Raw genomic sequence first — 20,320 nt, forward strand, 5'->3', positions numbered from 1 at the left:
AGTAGAAGAAGAAGCGCTTCCTGTTCTATGGGGGCGGGTGCTTACCTTGGCGGTTGCTTGCGTAGAAGAAGAAGCACTTCCTCTTCTACGGGGAAAAAAGATGGCGGCTGTTTACCGTAGTTGCGAGACCGAAACTTTATGAAAATGAATCTTAATATTAATCCATATATAAAGCGCACCGGGTTATAAGCCGCACTGTCAGCTTTTGAGTAAATTTGTGGTTTTTAGGTGCGGCTAATAGTGCGGAAAATACGGTACATATTTTTTCCTGTCAAAATGGAAAGAAAGAATATATTTAGTAAGAAAAGATGAATTACTTCATTAAAGCATATTATTTCCAGGATTTCGGGGGCCACATAAAATGGTGTGGCAGGCCAGATCTGGCCCTTGGGCCTTGTGTTTGACACACACCTGCTAATGTTATTTCCTCTTTAATCTTTATCAAATCATAGTCGCTTATGTTTGCCTTTATAAAACAGGCAAACAATTAAACCACGTAATTGAACATTTTCCATTGACAGTGAAAGTAAAAGCTGCCATAAATATGTATACTTTTTATGGATGTAGATAACCTTTCCCCCTCCTTCTGATCACAGCTGGTGTCTGGAGACGGCGCCCATGCAGATGCTGGTTCTGCTGGCTCGGTGGGAGACTTGGAGGCAGCGCCCCCTTTGGAGAGGACGGGGGGCATTGGAGACTCCCGACCACCTTCTTACCAGTCAGTACAGTACAGAATACTTTGTGCACCCATTCTCCTTAAAGACACGTTTGACACATTGTGTCTGCAAAAGGGAAATACCTTTTGCTCTTTATGCGCATCTCTTGAATAAGGCCCTCAGTCTTTTCTAGTAAGCACAATAACAGAATGAGAAAAATGACTTTGTGCGAGTCTGCCAGTTGTATTCAGTTGTAGTCCAATAAGTTCCTTATTTATCTCTATCCTCTTTGTGTTGACATATAGGTAAATTGGTTACACTAGTACCTCAACTTACGAGCTTAATTGGTTGTGTGACGGAGCTCTTAACTCAAAACACTTGTATCTCAAATCCGCGTCTACCGTTGGAATGAACTGAACACGTTAGAGATGCGCGGTTTGCGGACACAACCGCGGAGTCCGTGGATTATCCGAGGGTCGGGCGGTTGGAAAAAAAAAAAAAAGATTTTATCCGCGGGTCGGGTCGGGCGGTTGAAATAAAAAAAAATTAGATTTTAAATAGATTCAGGCGGGTGGCAGTTAAACCAATTCGGAAATATATATACATAGTTAAATGTTGTTACCCACATACGAAAAACGAGCAGGCACCTGCAGCATATGCCACAACGCCGGCAGCAAACGTGGTACGCGACAAACTAAAAAAGGGAATACTAAAGACCAGGGGAAAAAAAGGCCAGAAAAGTTCAGCGTGGACTCGTTTTTATGAGGTTGTAAATCAGGATGATAGTAATGCTGGCTACGTGATTTGCAAGAGCTGCGACGTTGTTTATGTCTACGACAGTCACAAAACCGGGACATCTAACATGGTGCATCACATTTGTGCAAAACCCCGATAAAGGATAAACACAAAATAGACAAAATTATACATGACAAACAGAAATGGCATCATTGAAACTAGGGCTGGGCGATATGGCCTTTTTTAATATTGCGATATTTTAAGGCCATATTACGATACACGATATATATCTCGATATTTTGCCTTAGCCTTGAATGAACACTTGATGCATATAATCACAGCAGTATGATGATTCTATGTGTTTTGATTGATTGATTGAGACTTTTATTAGTAGGTTGCACAGTGAAGTACATATTCCGTACAATTGACCACTAAATGGTAACACCCCAATAAGTTTTTCCAGGGGTCCACTTCAATTGATTCATGATACAGATATATATACTATCAGATATATACTATCATCATAATACAGTCATCACACAAGATAATCACATTGAATTATTTACATTATTTATAATCCAGGGTGTGGAGGGGGGCGCCGGATGTAAGTGTCAAAAAGACAGCCAAAAGAGTTTGATATGAGAATAAATCTAAAGTTAAAATATAGGGTAGAAATGCACCCATTTGCGGTAAATGTAGTCTTGATTTTCAAAATTTTCTTTCAAGGCTTGCATGTCTACATTAAAACATTCTTCTTCATAATCAAATCAAATCAACTTTATTTATAGAGCACATTTAAAATTTACCACAGGGGTAGCCAAAGTGCTGTACAATGAGCAGGTTAAAAGATAAAACGAGTACCGAGCAAACACAACACAACACAAACAGAACACGATAAAAAATAAATAATTAAAATAGAATTAATAAAAACATAAACACATAAAAACAGGATCACAGCAGGTGTATTATGGGGCGCCATTGCAGGATGGATATCACTCAGTGTTAAAAGCCATGGAATAAAAGTATGTTTTTAAGAGAGATTTAAAAACAGGAAGAGAGGAGGCTTGTCTAACACTCAGGGGTAGGTCGTTCCAGAGCTTGGGAGCAGCAACGGCGAAAGCTCTGTCACCTCTCAGCTTCAGCCTTGTGTCAGGGACCGTCAACAGCAGCTGATCGGCTGATCTTAAGGATCGGGTGGGGCAGTAAGGCTGAAGGAGGTCGGAGAGATAGGTTGGCGCGAGGTTGTTTAGACATTTAAAAACAAATAAAAGGAGTTTAAAATGTATTCGGTAACGCACAGGGAGCCAGTGAAGGGACGCTAAAATAGGGGTGATGTGCTCACGTCTGCGGGTCTGTGTTTGCAGACGAGCAGCAGAGTTCTGCACGAGCTGCGGGCGAGGGAGGCCTGGCTAATGCCAACATACTGGGCATTACAATAATCAAGACGAGTCGAGATAAAAGCGTGGATTCATTTCTCAAGATCATGTCTTGATAGAAGCGGTTTCACTTTCGCTATTTGGCGTAATTGATAAAAGCTTTTTTGAATGACGCTGCTGATTTGTTTTTCGAATTTAAAATCTGAGTCAAACTTTACCCCCAGGTTTGTGACAGAGTCGCTGAGATACTGCATTAATATATGCTACTTTTAAACTTTCATGCAGAGAAGGAAATCACAACTAAAAAAAATCACTATATTTTTCATACGGTGTTGACGTGGAAATGTTTGCCTCGGCATTTTGATGGTGTGGACGTGTGGCACCGAATGGAGATAAGCGTCCGACAGACCTTACAATATTTGAACAATGATGACGAAAACTGTTTTCTCTGTCGTGTCCGTGTGTCGAAAATTGTTATGCGCTTATTTTTTTATTTGATTTTGTGCGTGGCATAGATTTGCCGTGCGCAGAGGACGCTTGAGTAGGCGCGCACCTTAGCGGCTGCGCTAGCATCACAGCTAACGTTAGCCATGCTGCTACCTCGCTCTCTGCTGGGAGAGGACGTATACGTATGTGACGTATGACGTGACAGTATGTGACGTATGACGTGACAGTATGTGACGTATGTCGTGACAGTATGTGACGTGTGTAAGAAGGTGCGCTAGCTGTCTGTAAGAGGGAGACACAGGAAAGAGTGAGAAGAGCCTGTCGTGTAATGCCAGCAGCTAAAAGCAACTGCGTGAGAATTGTGGATGTGTTGAAGGTGTGCTGGAAAATGCGGAACGGAAATTACAGAGCAGCAGAAAAGTGGAATGTATTATTTAAATCGGTGCGTTGGAAAACACGGACCGGAGTTTGTTTTAAACTGGATCTGGATCGGCATTTTCCCATGCCTTGCCGATACGCATTTTTTTGCAAATATCGGCGGCCGATCCGATCCAAATATCGGATCGGGACATCCCTAATTTGTACCATGAATTGATTAACGTGGACCCCGATTCAAACAAGTTGAAAAACGTATTGATTGGGGTGTTACCATTTAGTGGTCAATTGTACGGAATATGTACTTCACTGTGCAACCTACTAATAAAAGTCTCAATCAATCAATCAATGTAGAAAAAAAATCATAATATGACTCCTTCAAACCGCTGTCAAGTCTGTAGTTTGCATTTTTTTGTTTTAATAGTTGTGTAATGAATGATAATATTGACACAATGCAAGTACTATGATAAGATTTGTTGTTTTTTTTGTTTCCCTGCCACCATCTGTAGTGGGAAAGCAGCAAGCGCACGGAACAGTTTGGATAACGACACCGAGACGGGCTCGGTGATGTCGCAGAGAAGAGAGAGGGAGAAAGAGCGGCCCAGGCGGAAACACACCGACCATGGTCAGGAAGTCTTTGCACTGTGGATAAATATGTGCCTCGTGTGTCTTTTGGTACGTGCTACCACTTGACGCTTGGCTTCTTCCGCAGGTGGAAAGCAGAATGGGTTCTCCTCGCGGGTAGCGGCACGTGGCGTCGCAGAGTACGACAGCTCTTCTTTCATGAGCAGCGAGCTGGAGTCCACTTCCTGCTTTGATTCAGAGGACGACGACGCAACCAGCAGGTCAGATGCCCCACTGACATTTGCGGATCGATACTGAAATATTGATACCAGATCTTTATGTGCTATTATCAATTCTCAAAACAAAATGGGGTATGGGACTGTCTGATTGTGGCGGTCCGCTCCCTGTATGATCAGTGTCAGAGCTTGGTCCGCTTGGTCAGTAAGTCGGACACGTTTCCAGTGAGGGTTGGACTCCGCCAAGGCTGCCCTTTGTCACCCATTCTGTTCTGAACTTTTATGGACAGAATTTCTAGGCGCAGTCAAGGCGTTGAGGGGATCCGGTTTGGTGGCTGCAGGATTAGGTCTCTGCTTTTTGCAGATGATGTGGTCCTGATGGCTTCATCTGGCCAGGATCTTCAGCTCTCACTGGATCGGTTCGCAGCCGAGTGTGAAGCGACCTCCGAGTCCGAGTCCATGGTTCTCACCCGGAAAAGGCTGGAGTGCCATCTCCGGGTTGGGGAGGAGATCTTGCCCCAAGTGGAGGAGTTCAAGTACCTCTGAGTCTTGTTCACGAGTGAGGGAAGAGTGGATCGTGAGATCGACAGGCGGATCGGTGCGGCGTCTTCATTAATGCAGACGCTGTATCGATCCATTGTGGTGAAGAAGGAGCTGAGCCGGAAGGCAAAGCTCTCAATTTACCGGTCGATCTACGTTCCCATCCTCACCTATGGTCATGAGCTTTGGGTTATGACCGAAAGGACAAGATCACGGGTACAAGCGGCCGAAATGAGTTTCCTCCGCCGGGTGGCGGGGCTCTCCCTTAGAGATAGGGTGAGAAGCTCTGTCATCCGGGGGGAGCTTAAAGTAAAGCCGCTGCTCCTCCACATGGAGAGGAGCCAGATGAGGTGGTTCGGGCATCTGGTCAGGATGCCACCCGAGCGCCTCCCTAAGGAGGTGTTTAGGGCATGTCCGACCGGTAGGAGGCCACGAGGAAGACCCAGGACACGTTGGGAAGACTATGTCTCCCGGCTGGCCTGGGAACGCCTCGGGATCCCCCGGGAGGAGCTGGACGAAGTGGCTGGGGAGAGGGAAGTCTGGGCTTCCCTGCTTAGGCTGCTGCCCCCGCGACCCGACCTCGGATAAGCGGAAGAAGATGGATGGATGGATGGATGGATGATTGTGTAATTGCATATTTGAGTTTGTCAAAACTTCTGCCTGTATGAAAATATTAATGTTAATTTACACATTTAACTGTTTATTATTGTTGTAATTTTTTCAAATTCATTCATAATTTAGTATTGTTTTATTGTTTAATTAACTGATTAAACTTTGTGTATATTTTAAGTATATTTTATAAATATTTTGAAAGTTTACAATATTTTAGATGAGGGGTGTCTAAACTTTTTCCAAGGGCCGCATACGGAAAAGTCTAGTATAGAGGGGCTATTTTGATATATTTCAATTGAATTTTTTTAATAAATAAATATGTAAATTTAAAGACAAAATGTTATTATATATATATATAATTAATGATTAATAAAAAAAAATTCAGATTACATGCCAATTTTTTACATTTTTACTGTTTTTTCAGATGTATGTTATTTGAAAATACACAACTTTCTAAATTTTAGCAGACAAATTACGGTAGGTATATGTGCAGAAAGTATCTGTATCGGATCGCTGAGACCAGCCTGAACCTTACTTGGTATCGGTTCAGAAAGAAAATCCGAGGTATCGCACATCACTATTGCTGACTCATTTGTCAATTGTGTTTGTCGACATCATTAAAAATAATTTATATCCGGATATAGCTGTAATTATCTTTTCATTACTTGTTGGCAGTTGTAACACTTTAATTGCGTCTCCCGATTACCCAGATTTAGTAGCTCAACAGAACAGAGCTCCTCTCGCTTAATGAGACGACACCGGCGCCGTCGGCGGAAACCCAAGGCCTCCAATCTGGACCGGGTAAGACCAGCTCTCATGCATGCTCTTACAACTCCAGCAATAGAAGTCCTTGGCCTCAGCGCCTCATACTATGGTTCTCTTGTGCAGTCGTCGTCATTCAGCAGCATCACAGACTCCACCATGTCTCTCAACATAATCACAGTTACGCTCAACATGGGTAAGTCAGTGTGCGCTGAAGACAAAATGGACACCTGACGTTTGTTCATTTGATGGCGGTTATACTGTAACATTACATACGCTGTCTCTGCAACGTTTATTTTCTTGTGTACTCTCAGAGAAGTACAACTTCTTGGGCATCAGCATCGTGGGCCAAAGTAACGAGAGAGGAGATGGAGGAATCTACATTGGCTCCATAATGAAAGGCGGGGCGGTGGCTGCGGACGGACGCATCGAGCCCGGAGACATGCTGTTGCAGGTGTGCGGGGTTGTTTGTTGCACACATGCACACAGGGAATGTCACAATGCGTGGGACTTAAGGAATGTGCGTGTGGGCCGATGCACGTCACGTTTGAGAGCAGGCGTACGGGAGCTTCCCCTCAACTGATGAGTTAAAGGCCTACTGAAATGCGATTTTCTTATTCAAACGGGGATAGCAGGTCCATTCTATGTGTCATACTTGATCATTTCGCGATATTGCCATATTTTTGCTGAAAGGATTTAGTAGAGAACATCATTGATAAAGTTCGCAACTTTTGGTCGCTGATAAAAAAGCCTTGCCTGTACCGGAAGTAGCAGACGATATGCGCGTGACGTCACAGGTTGTGGAGCTCCTCACATACCTGCCAACTACTCCGGTTTTCCCGTAATTAGTACGGTTTTCATCAACCTATTCCGGGTTACGGTTGCAGTGATAAAAAATACAGTTTTTCATTAATTTAAAAAAAAAATTTTTTTTAAATGCGCGAGGCTATTTATAGCACCGCTGCCAAGCACGAGGCACCTGTTGCCATTGTTTCCAAACGAGCGAACGATCATGGAATCAGCCGGAGAAACATCGCAAACGAGTCTTAAACCGAAAAGAAAACTGCAGTCATTCCGTAAAGAATATTCAAAAGCCTATCCGGGAATAATTATCCGTTCCAAAAAGGGTGAAAACTACGCGAATTGCACCTTGTGCAGACAAGATTTTTCGATCGGACACGGAGGAATTAGCGATGTAAAAGACCACGTTGGGACAAAAAAAACACAAGTCTAATGCCGTTGGTAGCGATACAAGTGGAAAACTTTCAACGTTTTTCGGATTTTAGCCACAAAAAGGTAATGACACCAATGTTATCTATTGGAATTGTTTAGTACTGTTATACTGTTAAAAGTGTTTATACTATTTATGCTTTCAAGTCCAAGTTGAAGAAATCTTGTTAAATGTTGACAGCATAACTACCAAAATACAGAAGTATGTCCTTAATATTTTTGCAGTGCTATTTCTGTTGAAAAGTTCAAATGATTACATTAGAGATGTGATGTGCCACTTTTCAAGTGTCTGATGGCTTCAATTAATTTTCATTAATTTTTCATATTTTGAATTCTTTTGAAAGGCTTACAAAAAAACTACATTTGAATTGTAATTCCATGCTATTGACAGGACTATTAATTTTAATGAAGTTAGCTTACCATGTTTACAGTATGATAATTGTGATAGAAATGTGAATTTTAGGCACAGAATATTTTATACAATTGAACAAGGCAGTAGATTATACAAGCTTGGACAGAAAGTTAATAATGACACCAATTTTTTTTTTAATGGAATTGTTTAGTACTGTTTTACCATTTGTTTACTGTAAAAAGTGTTTATACTGTTTATACTTTCAATTAACAAATTGAAGTCTTGTGAAAGGTTGACAGGATAACTGGCATTAACTGTCAAAATAATTTCAAACTATTGAAGTTAGCTTACAGAATAAACATGTCAATCAACCCATATGATTTTTGCTGTAATATTTTTGTTTTGAAAAGTCACTGTGACTGATAGAAAAGTTATGGTTTTAGCAACATTTTAACCTGTCTGAATGCTAATAATCATTTTGCGTCGGGGGGCGAAGCCTGAACCCCCCACCAGGACTTTGTCCTGGACCTACCGGGGCCTGCGGCCCCTGGACCCTGGCTACTAGGTTTTTCTGATTTCAAAAGTTGGCAGGTACCGGTATGTCCTCACATCCGCACATTGTTTACAATCATGGCCACCAGCAGCGAGAGCGATTCGGACCGAGAAAGCGACGACTTCCCCATTAATTTGAGCGAGGATGAAAGATTTGTGGGTGAGGAAAGTGAGAGTGAAGGACTAGAGGGCAGTGGGAGCGATTCAGATGCGGGTGGGACCTGATATTCAGCTGGGAATGACTAAAACAGTAAATAAACACAAGACATATATATACTCTATTAGCCACAACACAACCAGGCTTATATTTAATATGCCACAAATTAATCCCGCATAACAAACACCTCCCCCCTCCCGTCCATATAACCCGCCAATACAACTCAAACACCCGCACAACACACTCAATCCCACAGCCCAAAGTACCGTTCACCTCCCCAAAGTTCATACAGCACATATATTTCCCCAAAGTCCCCAAAGTTATGTACGTGACATGCACATAGCGGCGCGTACGTACGGGCAAGCGATCAAATGTTTGGAAGCCGCAGCTGCATGCGTACTCACGGTACCGCACATCCAACTCAAAGTCCTTCTGGTAAGAGTCTCTGTTGTCCCAGTTCTCCACAGGCCAATGGTAAAGCTTGACTGTCATCTTCCGGGAATGTAAACAATGAAATGTGTTTGTGTTGCTGCAGCCGCCCGCAATACACCGCTTCCCACCTACAGCTTTCTTCTTTGCTGTCTCCATTGTTCATTGAACAAATTGCAAAAGATTCACCAACACAGATGTCCAGAATACTGTGGAATTTTGCGATGAAAACAGACGACTTAATAGCTGGCCACCATGCTGTCCCAAAATGTCCTCCACAATCTGTGACGTCACGCGCTGACGTCATCATACCGAGACGTTTTCAGCAGGTTATTTCGCGCGAAATTTAAAATTGCACTTTAGTAAGCTAACCCGGCCGTATTGGCATGTGTTGCAATGTTAAGATTTCATCATTGATATATAAACTATCAGACTGCGTGGTCGCTAGTAGTGGCTTTCAGTGGGCCTTTAAGGTTGTTACTATTTTCCCTTGGTTTTCCAACCCCGGCCACTAATGATTTCAGCTTCTGCGGTGTGGGGCTTTGTTAATGTTCCCTCTCCAGTTTCATTTTTGCTGAAGCTTGCGTTTTGTGCGTCTGCTTCCCAGCTAGTGCTTCATCAAACAAATATGGGCACAGGGACTGGAGATGTCACTCTCAAACTACACATAAATATTGTCATTAGCAATCCACAATTAGCTGTCACCGTAAACTGTTGAGTGTCACAAGGTCAGTTATGGGGGGGGGGGGGTCACTGTCTTTGGAGAGTCACTACACCTTAACACAACAGAACAAGTACCCAGAATCTCATGCAGCCCTGACTCTTCCGGGCTACATTATACACCCCTGCTACCACCAAACCCCCCCCTCTGTGCGTCGGTTGAGGTGGGCGGGGTTTGGTAGCGGGGGTGTATAATGTAGCCCGGAAGAGTTAGGGCTGCATGGGATTCTGGGTATTTGTTCTGTTGTGTTTATGTTGTGTTACGGTGCAGATGTTCTCCCGAAATGTGTTTGTCATTCTTGTTTGGTGTGGGTTCACAGTGTGGCACATTGTTAGTAAGAGTGTTAAAGTTGTTTTATATGGCCACCGTCACTGTGTGGCCGTTGACAAAGTATGCCTTGCTGTCACTTACGTGTGCAAGCAGAAGATGCATATAACAAAAGGCTGTGCTGGCACGCTATTTATACAGATTGTAGAGGGCGCTAAATGCTGTACCATCATGGCACGCCCTTATTATTATTGTAAGGGTGAAAATCAGAGAATATTAATCCCGGGAGTTTTCTGCGAGAGGCACTGAAATCCGGAAGTCTCCCGGGAAAATCGGGAAAATCGGGAAAATCAACACTAAATTAAAGTGCACTTTTGTGCATGATGTCACACAAGATATTTCAATAAGTGTCAAATAAAAATGAGCTGCATAATAGGAAATCAAATAGCGTTTGTCCTTCACTATGTGGTAGGTTCCTGCGGACGTTATCTCCGTCTGTTGTTGACTAGTTTTTTCATACGGTGTTGATGTGGAAATGGTTGCTTCGGCATTTTGTTGGTGTGGCACCGAACGGAGATGTTGACATGCAGAGTTTTCAAATGATGCTACATACAGGTAAAAGCCAGTAAATTAGAATATCTTGAAAAACTTGATTTATTTCAGTAATTGCATTCAAAAGGTGTAACTTGTACATTATATTTATTCATTGCACACAGACTGATGCATTCAAATGTTTATTTCATTTAATTTTGATGATTTGAAGTGGCAACAAATGAAAATCCAAAATTCCGTGTGTCACAAAATTAGAATATTACTTAAGGCTAATACAAAAAAGGGATTTTTAGAAATGTTGGCCAACTGAAAAGTATGAAAATGAAAAATATGAGCATGTCCAATACTCAATACTTGGTTGGAGCTCCTTTTGCCTCAATTACTGCGTTAATGCGGCGTGGCATGGAGTCGATGAGTTTCTGGCACTGCTCAGGTGTTATGAGAGCCCAGGTTGCTCTGATAGTGGCCTTCAACTCTTCTGCGTTTTTGGGTCTGGCATTCTGCATCTTCCTTTTCACAATACCCCACAGATTTTCTATGGGGCTAAGGTCAGGGGAGTTGGCGGGCCAATTTAGAACAGAAATACCATGGTCCGTAAACCAGGCACGGGTAGATTTTGCGCTGTGTGCAGGCGCCAAGTCCTGTTGGAACTTGAAATCTCCATCTCCATAGAGCAGGTCAGCAGCAGGAAGCATGAAGTGCTCTAAAACTTGCTGGTAGACGGCTGCGTTGACTCTGGATCTCAGGAAACAGAGTGGACCGACACCAGCAGATGACATGGCACCCCAAACCATCACCCAACCATGCAAATTTTGCATTTCCTTTGGAAATCGAGGTCCCAGAGTCTGGAGTAAGACAGGAGAGGCACAGGATCCATGTTGCCTGAAGTCTAGTGTAAAGTTTCCACCATCAGTGATGGTTTGGGGTGCCATGTCATCTGCTGGTGTCGGTCCACTCTGTTTCCTGAGATCCAGGGTCAACGCAGCCGTCTACCAGCAAGTTTTAGAGCACTTCATGCTTCCTGCTGCTGACCTGCTCTATGGAGATGGAGATTTCAAGTTCCAACAGGACTTGGCGCCTGCACACAGCGCAAAATCTACCCGTGCCTGGTTTACGGACCATGGTATTTCTGTTCTAAATTGGCCCGCCAACTCCCCTGACCTTAGCCCCATAGAAAATCTGTGGGGTATTGTGAAAAGGAAGATGCAGAATGCCAGACCCAAAAACGCAGAAGAGTTGAAGGCCACTATCAGAGCAACCTGGGCTCTCATAACACCTGAGCAGTGCCAGAAACTCATCGACTCCATGCCACGCCGCATTAACGCAGTAATTGAGGCAAAAGGAGCTCCAACCAAGTATTGAGTATTGTACATGCTCATATTTTTCATTTTCATACTTTTCAGTTGGCCAACATTTCTAAAAATCCCTTTTTTGTATTAGCCTTACACAATATTCTAATTTTTGTGACACACGGAATTTTGGATTTTCATTTGTTGCCACTTCAAATCATCAAAATTAAATGAAATAAACATTTGAATGCATCAGTCTGTGTGCAATGAATAAATATAATGTACAAGTTACACCTTTTGAATGCAATTACTGAAATAAATCAAGTTTTTCAAAATATTCTAATTTACTGGCTTTTACCTGTATTAGCAACTTTTTGTAGCAACGCTTTTGCCCCACACTTGACAAATTACGGTTGTCTGTTCGACATCTGCCCGCTTGAAGCCAAAACCACTGCCAGACGATGGACCCCCTGCTGTTTTTCTTGGGAATTAATTCTTCCTTCATTTGTTACCAGATTCGCACCTTCTTTCTCTCGTATTACCACTCGCACCACAGCTAACGTTACCCATGCCGCTACCTCTCTGCTCCGCGAGGGCGTATACGTATGTGACGTATGTAAGAAGGTGTGCTTGTTTTATGTCTCTGTGAGAAGGAGAGACAAGAAAGAGTGAGAAGAGCATGTAGTGTAATGCCCGCAGCTAAAAGCAACTGCGTGAGAACGTATACTCCAATATCACCATATAGTCATTTTCTATATCGCACAAAGAGAGACAAACCCGCGATATATCGAGTATATCGATATATCGCCCAGCCCTAGTTTGTTTTACTCTTCTTTGTTTTACGTCGGGTCGCGGGGGAGGAGTCACAGCCCCGCTTTATCGAGTAACTCTTGCTTAATATACTTGCTCGCCCCGGTATAAACTATTTGCTTGCCTAACAGAATTTGCTATTGCGACACATTTAGAACTGCAGTTTCTTTAATTAAAAAAATGCAGCTGAATTTGACACTTAGCAAACTTAAGTTATGTTTGACATCCCTGTTTTAATTGGTCTCACAGTCTGCTTCAGCAGGCTTCACAACCATGGCGTAGACGCCGTGATTAAACTTAGCTCTGCTTTTTTGGGGTTTCCCTGCAGGTGAACGACATCAACTTTGAAAACATGAGCAACGATGACGCAGTGCGAGTGCTGAGGGACATTGTGCATAAGCCGGGGTAAGATCTGAGGAATGCTCGTTAGGGTTTTAAGACAATGTGTGTAAATGTTGTATCTGTGTATTGCCAGTCCCATTACTCTGACTGTGGCCAAATGCTGGGATCCAAACCCACGGGGATGCTTTGCTCTGCCAAGAAGTGAGTGGTTATTATTATCATTTAGTTTGTCATACCTCTAACCGAACTGCACTTAATTCTACAGGTGAGCCAATTCGACCCATTGACCCTGCGGCGTGGGTGTCGCATACCGCAGCAATGACTGGGGTGTATCCCGCTTACGGCATGAGCCCCTCCATGAGCACCGTCACCTCCACCAGCTCCTCCATCAGCAGCTCCATTCCGGAGACTGAGCGTGAGTCCCGTCACCGTCTTTTGACTAGTCTCACTTACCTTTCTCATTCAATTTTGGTGCTCATTCTTTGCTTCTCTGTTTTTAAACATTTGAGTGCCGTGCTTGTTTGCAAACCTCCCCTCCGCACCCTGACCTACAAAACTTTAGCAATAGCCATATTCCCCTCAGACGGAGAGCCCTGCCCTCTCACCGCATTCCAGCGACGAGATGCGACTGTTCAGCCTCACAGCTCGCTTCCATCTGCTCGATATGTTCAACTCACGCCTTCCATCGCCCTTGTGATCTTTGTCTCGTGACATTTGCTCAGTGGGATTTATTCATATTCTCGTTGGGGTTTTAGTTCGGTTTGAGCAATGTAAATAAATATTTTGGATATGTGGGACGGCTTTTAACCATTTTTAACACCCAGAGAGGAAAAGGTGCCAAGAGTTTTTTTTTTTGCATCAGTCAATAAATTACACAAGCAGAAAACTGCTGAGGTGGATACAGTGTTGTGGTCCAAAGGGGAGATTAACATGAAAGAGTGGATTATTTATGTCATAACAACGCATGTAAAAACATGTTTTTTGTTTTCAGTAATAGAACATTTAAGCGTTCACCCTTGAAGCAGATGAATAAAAGATACTTTAAACCAGAGGTGCCCACACCTTTTCTGCAGGCAAGCTACTTTTCAATTGATCAAGTCGAGGTGATCTACCATCCATCTATCCATCTTCTTCCGCTTATCTGAGGTGGGGTCGCCCAGACTTCCCTCTCCCCAGCCACTTGGTCCAGCTCTTCCCGGGGGATCCCGAGGCGTTCCCAGGCCAGCCTGGAGACATAGTCTGCTCAACGTGTCCTGGGTCTTCCCCGTGGCCGGGCAGACGTGCCCGAAACACCTCCTTAGGGAGGCATTGGGGTGGCATCCTGACCAGATGCCCGAACCACCTCATCTGGCTCCTCTCCATGTGGAGGAGCAGCGGCTTTACTTTGAGCTCCCCCCGGATGACAGAGCTTCTCACCCTATCTCTAAGGGAGAGCCCCACCACCCGGCGTAGGAAACTCATTCCGGCCGCTTGTAACCGTGATCTTGTCCTTTCGGTCATAACCCAAAGCTCATGACCATAGGTGAGGATGGGAACGTAGATCGACCTGTAAATTGAGAGCTTTGCCTTCCGGCTCAGCTCCTTCTTCACCACAACAGATCGATACGGCGTCCGCATTACTGAAGACGCCGCACCGATCCGCCTGTCGATCTCACGATCCACTCTTCCCTCACTCGTGAACAAGACTCCCAGGTACTTGAACTCCTCCACTTGGGGCAGGGTCTCCTCCCCAACCCGGAGATGGCACTCCACCCTTTTCCGGGCGAGAACCACGGACTCGGACTTGGAGGTGCTGATTCTCATCCCAGTCGCTTCACACTCTGCTGCGAACCGATCCAGTGAGAGCTGAAGATCCTGGCCAGATGAAGCCATCAGGACCACATCATCTGCAAAAAGCAGAGATCTAATCCTGCAGCCACCAAACCAGATCCCCTCAAAGCCTTGACTGCGCCTAGAAATTCTGTCCATAAAAGTTATGAACAGAATGGGTGACAAAGGGCAGCCAACCCTCACTGTTTCCGACTTACTGCCGGCAATGCGGACCAAGCTCTGACACTGATCATACAGGGAGCGGACCGCCACAATCTGACAGTCCGATACCCCATACTCTCTGAACACTCCCCACAGGACTTCCCGAGGGACACGGTCGAATGCCTTCTCCAAGTCCACAAGACACATGTTGGGCAAACTCCCATGCACCCTCAAGGACCCTGCCGAGAGTATAGAGCTGGTCCACAGTGCCCCCGACCAGGACGAAAACCGCACTGTTCTTCCTGAATCCGAGGTTGATCTACCTCATACATATAATTTAGATTGATTTATTTATCATAGAGGCCTTTTTGTTAATAAGTTAAAGGAGTTTAATGATAATACAAGCATGTTTAACACATAAAGATTCCTTTCTTTCATGAAGACAAGAATATAAGTTGGTGTATTACATGATTCTGATGACTTGCATTGATTGAAATCAGACAGTGGTGATGATAACGTCCGCATTTTCAAATGGAGGAGAAAAAAAGTCCTTCTTTCTGTCTAATACCACATGAAAGGGTTTGGTTTTTGGCATCTTATTTGTCCAGCTTCCATACTCGTTTTTACACACTTTACAAAAAATACATTGGCGGCAAACTCCGAAGCTTGCTAGCTTTCTGAGACTCTTATTTTGTTAGCGCAGGCAGGATGGAGCAGCACTTTTATTGTGAAGACAAGAACTGTGCAGTCGGTCTTTAGAGTTTTGACGGCAGGTACGGCGTGAGAGTCTGTTGAAATAAAGTGTTTCTCGCCTTCCTGCCGGTCGTTTTTTCTTAATAATGATCTGGCAGCAGCCAGCGTCATCTCACAAGACCCTCGGGTGCCGTGAATGTCAATCAAGTGAGGAAAGTGACGTCTTGGTGAAGATTGATGATAGCTAAAGTCTATTTTTTTAATGCCTGGCTGGCGATGGACTGACACACCCTCGCGATCGACGTAATGGCCACTTCTGGTTTAAACAATTTACTGCCAGCAACACAAGATAATGTTTATGGGAGTTGAGGAAAAACATGAATCACCAAGTCCCTAATCCCCCCCCCCCAAAAAAAACAATATTGCACAAAACAAAAGGCAAATAGATTGAAAAACTGTCTGTATTGGTGTTACGGGGAGAACATTCTATTCAAATAGTTGTTTTTTAACAGCTTGGAGGCGTTGTCAAGATTTAAGTCCAAGTTAAACAAAACTGATCTAATTTTTTCTGATTCTCCCTTCAATCCAGGCCACAGGAAACAAAATATTAGTCATGATGATTCCTCAAGCAGATGGTGTATTTACATTTATGTTGAAGGCAAGAAACTAAAAGAGCAGTGCTGACAAATGTTTTTTGTTTTTTTAAACAGATGAATCACACTTGTAAATTTGGATTAATCATGATTAACCACAGATTATTACCGTATTTTCCGCACTATAAGGCGCACCGGATTATTAGCCGCACCTTCTATGAATTACATATTTCATAATTTTGTCCACCAATAAGCCGCCCCGGACTATAAGCCGCGCCTACGCTGCGCTAAAGTGAATGTCAAAAAAACGCTGCGCTAAAGTGAATGTCAAAAAAACAGTCAGATAGTTCAGTCAAACTTTAATAATATATTGAAAACCAGCGTTCTAACAACTCTGTCCCAAAATGTACGCAAATGTGCAATCACAAACATAGTAAAATTCAAAATGGTGTAGAGCAATAGTAACATAATGTTGCTCGAACGTTAATGTCACAACACACAAAATAAACATAGCGCTCACCTTCTGAAGTTATTCTTCATTCGTAAATCCTTCGAATTCTTCGTCTTCGGTGTCCGAATTGAAAAGTTGCGCAAGCGTGGTATCCAAAATGGCCGGTTCCGTCTCGTAGAAGTCATCGGGAGTCAGTGTCGCTGTTGTTCTGTGAATCCTGCCTTCCGGAAAGCTCGGACCACAGTTGTGACCGAAATATCTGCCCAAGCATTTACGATCCACTGGCAAATGTTGGCGTATGTCGTCCGAGGCTGTCTGCCCGTCTTAGTGAAGGTGCGTTCGCCTTCGGAGCTGTGTGAAAAAAGCCACCCGGCCTCTTCGCGTAAACTTCCCTTAACCACTCGCTCATCTTTTCTTCATCCATCCATCCCTTCGAGTTAGCTTTTATGATGACGCCGGCTGGAAAGGTCTCTTTTGGCAAGGTCTTCCTTTTGAATATCACCATGGGTGGAAGTTAGCATGGCAAGCTAGAACCACAGTGAAGGATGACTTCTCATTCCCTGTGGAGCGAATATTCACCGTACGTGCTCCCGTTCCACAGTGCGGTTCAGTTGCTGTGAAATACGGTAGTAATCCGTGTGCGGATGGAGAGATTGCGTCTTTTTATGAACCGGATCGTTTAGTAGGAGCCATTTTGTGGTCTTTACAGATGTAAACAGGAAATGAAACGTACGGTGATATCCGCGCGTTTTTTCTTCTTCTTCCGGGGGCGGGTGAAGCGCTTCCTGTTCTATGGGGGCGGGTGAAGCGCTTCCTGTTCTATGGGGGCGGGTGCTTTCCTTGGCGGTTGCTTGCGTAGAAGAAGAAGCGCTTCCTGTTCTACCGGGAAAAAAGATGGCGGCTGTTTACCGAAGTTGCGAGATCGAAACTTTATGAAAATTAATCGTAATAAAGCGCACCGGGTTATAAGGCGCACTGTTAGCTTTTGAGAAAATTTGTGGTTTTTAGGTGCGCCTTATAGTGCGGAAAATACGGTACTTGCTTGTAGGGGTGTAACGGTACGTGTATTTGCATTGAACCGTTTCGGTACGGGGGTTCCGGTTCGGTTCGGAGGTGTACCGAACGAGTTTCCACACGGACATATTAAGTAGCGTAACGCACGTTGTGTAAACAATTCACACCGAGGCACAACACACGGCATGCTAGCAGCTAACGGGCTACGATAGGCTGACCAGACGTCCTCTTTTCACCGGACATGTCCTCTTTTGCGGAGCTGTCAGGGCGGAGTTCCTTAAATGCCTCAAATGTCCGGCATTTTGAGTTAGGGTTGCGTGTATTTTCAATGTACGTTCAGGGTTAAGAAGGGGTTAAAAACAAAACAAACCGTAGCATTGGTGAGGGAGGGGCAGAGACACAGACAGAGAGAGAGAGAGTATGTGTCGTCAGGCTCTGCTTTTTATCCATAGATTTATCACATTTAATTTTTTATTATCTAAAGCAGGGGTGTCAAAAGTGTGCCCCGGAGGCCATTTGCGGCCCACAGCTAATGTTTTAAAGGCCCACGGCACATTCTAAAAATACTATTAAAATAAACAAAAACATAACAAAAGTGAAATAAAAAAGCTTAAAGGTTTAATGTAATTTAGAAAAAGTTGCAATGTTGACTAATAAAACAAAGCTTTTTTTTTTTTTTTTCAAACTGTCATTGCTCAAAACATAATATTGAATCAAAATCAATGTTGTTATGAATTATTGACCTATCCAAGGTTCCCATTACTTCACATCAAATGTTCCACTAAGAAAAATATTTTTGGTGGAAGATTTTGCAAATTTGGTAAATAAATAACCAAAAAATGTATATTTTGTTGTTTTCTTACTGTACCGAAAATGAACCGAACCGTGACCTCTAAACCGAGGTACGTACCGAACCGAAATTTTTGGGTACCGTTACACCACTACTTGCTTGCATAATTTAAATTAACCTAAAGGTTGAATGTCATTGCCTAAAATAAATAAATGAAAAAAAATAAATAAATTAATTAAAAAATATAATTAAAAAGGGGTCGTATTATGATTTTTTTCTACATTTAAAACATGTTGTTGTGGTCTACATAACATTTTGGTTGTTTGGTCAAAATGTTGCATAGATTATGTTTTAAAGACCATCTTCAAGCCGCTTTTTTGACGGTCTGTCAGGATGAGACGTTTTGTGAGTGCTCTTATTTACGTGCCTCACCTTCGACATCGTCTTCTCCCCGTTGGCCATGTTGTAGTTTTTAACACTTCCACAACGAGTCTAGTGACGCTAATTTCTATTAGAAATGGCAACAGCGGAGGATGCATGTGCATGTACGAGCCAGTCTGCCCTACAACAAGAGGATATCAAAAAAGAAGGAGCTTATTGACTACAGCGTCAGGCCACAATGGCGGACTTGCGCAAAACACTTTAGGTACATTTCTACCATATATAGATAATCCGTGGACGTCACAGGTTGTGTACATTCCAAAAATTCTCGTTTGAAGGAAGGCAAGATTGTTTTATAAATATCTGCGTCATGTCCCCATTGTTTGATATCAAATTGCAGAGGTGGGTAGTAACGCGCTACATTTACTCCGTTACATCTACTTGAGTAACCTTTGGGATAAATTGTACTTCTAAGAGTAGTTTTAATGCAACATACTTTTACTTTTACTTGAGTATATTTATAGAGAAGAAACGCTACTTTTACTCCGCTACTTTTATCTACATTCAGCTTGCTACTAATTTTTATCGATCTGTTAATGCACGCTTTGTTTGTTTTGGTCTGTCAGACAGACCTTCATAGTGCCTGCGTTTCAACAAATACAGTCACTGGTGACGTTCACTCCGTTCCACCAATCAGATGCAGTCACTGGTGACGTTGGACCAATCAAACAGAGCCAGGGGTCACATGACCTGACTTAAACAAGTGTAAGAACTTATTGGGGTGTTACCATTTAGTGGTCAATTGTACGGAATATGTACTGTACTGTGCAATCTACTAATAAAAGTTCCAATCAATCAATCAAAAGTGTGAAGGAAAAAAGACACTTTTTTATTTCAACCGTACATCCCGTCAAAAGCCTAAAGACTGACTGCACAGTTCCTGTCTTCACAATAAAAGTGCCGCTACATCGCGCCTGCGCTTTCAAAATAAGAGTCTCCGAAAGCCAGCGCAAACAAGCTAGCAAGCCACGGAGTTTGCCGCCAATGTATTTCTTGTAAAGTGTATAAAGACGAATATGGAAGCTGGACAAATAAGATGCCAAATACCAACCACTTTCATGTGGTATTAGACAGAAAGGAGGAACTTTTTTTTTCCTCCATTTGAAAACGTGGATCTTATCAGCACTACTGTCTGATTACAATCAATGCAAGTCATCAGAATCAGGTAATACACCAACTTATATTCTTGTCTTCATGAAAGAAAGGAATCTATATGTGTTAAACATGCATGTATATTCATTAAAACACCTTTAACATGTAAACAAAAACGGCAAAATAAATAAATATAAATTATATACTGTATATATCAATGTATGTATATATGTATATATATATATATGTGTGTGTGTGTGTATGTATATAT

General features: G+C 43.1%; 1 protein-coding gene across 1 annotated transcript in view; it reads left to right on the forward strand.

The window, feature by feature from the left end:
• LOC133589444 (segment polarity protein dishevelled homolog DVL-3-like) overlaps nucleotides 1–20,320 on the forward strand; it is a 79,599-nt gene that overhangs the window by 45,218 nt on the left and 14,061 nt on the right. Inside the window, exons 3-11 of the mRNA XM_061941913.2 lie at nucleotides 597–718; nucleotides 4,099–4,214; nucleotides 4,302–4,434; nucleotides 6,252–6,342; nucleotides 6,430–6,499; nucleotides 6,618–6,757; nucleotides 12,991–13,067; nucleotides 13,138–13,205; nucleotides 13,270–13,419. Coding sequence (XP_061797897.1) covers nucleotides 597–718; nucleotides 4,099–4,214; nucleotides 4,302–4,434; nucleotides 6,252–6,342; nucleotides 6,430–6,499; nucleotides 6,618–6,757; nucleotides 12,991–13,067; nucleotides 13,138–13,205; nucleotides 13,270–13,419 — 967 coding nt within the window. The remainder of the gene's footprint in view (nucleotides 1–596; nucleotides 719–4,098; nucleotides 4,215–4,301; nucleotides 4,435–6,251; nucleotides 6,343–6,429; nucleotides 6,500–6,617; nucleotides 6,758–12,990; nucleotides 13,068–13,137; nucleotides 13,206–13,269; nucleotides 13,420–20,320) is intronic.

Source organism: Nerophis lumbriciformis, linkage group LG03 (assembly GCF_033978685.3).
Source record: "Nerophis lumbriciformis linkage group LG03, RoL_Nlum_v2.1, whole genome shotgun sequence".
Classification (NCBI taxonomy): Eukaryota; Metazoa; Chordata; class Actinopteri; order Syngnathiformes; family Syngnathidae; genus Nerophis; species Nerophis lumbriciformis.